Source organism: Rhagoletis zephyria, unplaced genomic scaffold, assembly GCF_001687245.7.
Source record: "Rhagoletis zephyria isolate East Lansing unplaced genomic scaffold, Rhagoletis_zephyria_1.1 Rzeph_scaffold_46495, whole genome shotgun sequence".
Lineage (NCBI taxonomy): Eukaryota > Metazoa > Arthropoda > Insecta > Diptera > Tephritidae > Rhagoletis > Rhagoletis zephyria.
In genome coordinates, this window is record NW_016203550.1 from 424 (window position 1) to 2,306 (window position 1,883).

The 1,883-nt window shown below is 44.7% G+C and overlaps 1 protein-coding gene across 1 annotated transcript; it reads left to right on the plus strand.

Annotated features, from left to right (window-relative positions):
- Window positions 1-986: 986 nt before the first annotated feature.
- Window positions 987-1,471, plus strand: LOC108355518 (speckle-type POZ protein-like; the record flags this gene model as incomplete). Its single annotated transcript, XM_017606678.1, has 2 exons — window positions 987-1,271; window positions 1,341-1,471. Coding segments are annotated over exons 1-2 (416 nt in total), but the record flags the coding sequence as incomplete, so codon positions are not given.
- Between the last annotated feature and the right edge of the window lie 412 nt (window positions 1,472-1,883).

Sequence of the window (1,883 nt, forward strand, 5' to 3'; positions counted from 1 at the left end):
GCCAGAATCCGAAAAAAAACTTTTTTTTGAGAGCCAGAGCTGAAAAAGGCGCAACACAAAATCAAGCACATTTTTGCCCCTTCACAGAGTACAGTACACTAGAAGAGCACGTGTGATTTGGCAGTGGGCAGAAACTTCCAAAAAGAAGTGGTCAGATCAAGTCAAGTCTCCTTCAAGTTCTTTGCATCACCACCACTACCACTCCCGCCGCCCTTGCTTCAGTATGGCATCCTCAATTGCTCCATTGTCGCCTGATTACACTTCCAAAATGACCACCTTTAGTCTCGAACGCTGCTGGGTCATCGAGAACTTTGAGTTCTACCGAGTGGAGCCGCTCAGCTACAAGCCTCTGGAGTCGCCGGTGTACTACGCACCAGAGCACAATCTGCAGTTTAAAATCTGTTTTTGGCCTAATGGAACTGGTCAAAAACAGGAATCGAACAAAAAGTATGCTGCTGCTGGTGTGCTGGTAAAGAGCATTTCCGGTGATGATCATGGTGGTGATGATGGCAAAAGTCGCTACTGGAAGGAGGATGCAGTGATTGTCATCGATTACGACATTACATCAAAGTTAGAAGTTGGTCAAGCTCATAGTATTTATAATGCCTGTTGGAGAAGTAAGTAAAAAGTGTTATTTTAAAATTCCAAACGTTTAACATTAACTTTATTTTACTGTTTTGTTTCATTTAAAAGAAAAACACTCGATTCAAGTGAACTCGCCAAGTTTGTCTCCAAATGAATTTCAAGTTGAAGGTAGCGGAAGTTATGTTAGTCTTAGAGAAAACTCCAAAGGACAGCTTGTTTTACAGTGCAAGGCAAGTCGCGCCATAATTTTCAATAGTTTGTAGTGCCTCCGCATGCAATTTTTTTTAAATTTTTTTCAGATCAAAGTCTCCTACCTGACTGACTCCTTCTCAGGCATCTTTTGCCTTCCTCCTGCTCTGACTTCAACTGAAGTGGCTCGATGTGGAGACCACCTTGAGAAGATGAAAGCTCTCCTGAAGACGGGCGCCAACAGTGACATCACCNGTGACATCACCCTGGTGGCTGGAGTTCAGGAGTTCAAGGTTCACAAGCTGCACCTGTCCACTCACTCGGCCGTCTTTGCAGCCATGTTCCAGCACGAGAACACCAAAGAGACAATTGAGAAGAAGGTGGTCATTGAGGATGTGTCTGCTGAAGTGATGCGCACTCTGCTCCACTACATTTACACAGGCACCGTTGAGAACAAGAATGATCTGTCTGTTGAGCTCTTCTCTGCAGCCGATAAAGTAGGTTTTCTTTTCAGTTTTGACTTTTAACGTTAATATCTGTTTCTAATTTATTTTTCAAATCCCCAGTACGAGGTGAACGCCCTGAAGGAGGCCTGTGAGCGGCAGCTCTCCCTGAAGCTGACCACCGACTCGGTCTTCTCTGTTCTCATGTACGCTGATCTGCACAGTGCCACCAGGCTGAAGGAGAACTGCCTCAAGTTTGTCACCTTTCACTCTGCTCAGTTGATCTGCAGCACCTCCACCGCCTGGAAGCAGTTCACCGCCGCCGCTCGTCCTGAACTGGTCAACGAAGTGGTCTTTCGAGTGGCAGCCAAGTAGACGACCTGGACTTGTAAAAAGGCTGACTGCTCACCAGTAAGTCAAAGTTACAAAGAGCGATGTTAAAAGGACAACTTGTGCTCACCGGTTTTTTTTGTAGAGAGAAAGTGGAAAGCGTTAACGGTAGCGGTTGAAATAAAAATAGTGGAAATGCATAAAGGTGAATAAAAGCTCAAGAGAATAAATAAACATAGGAGACAATGAAGAAGAAGGAGAGGAAGAAAAAGCTCATAGAAGTTAGGTAAAAGCAATGCAAATAGCTGGAGGAGGAGGAGGAGTAGAACGAGATGT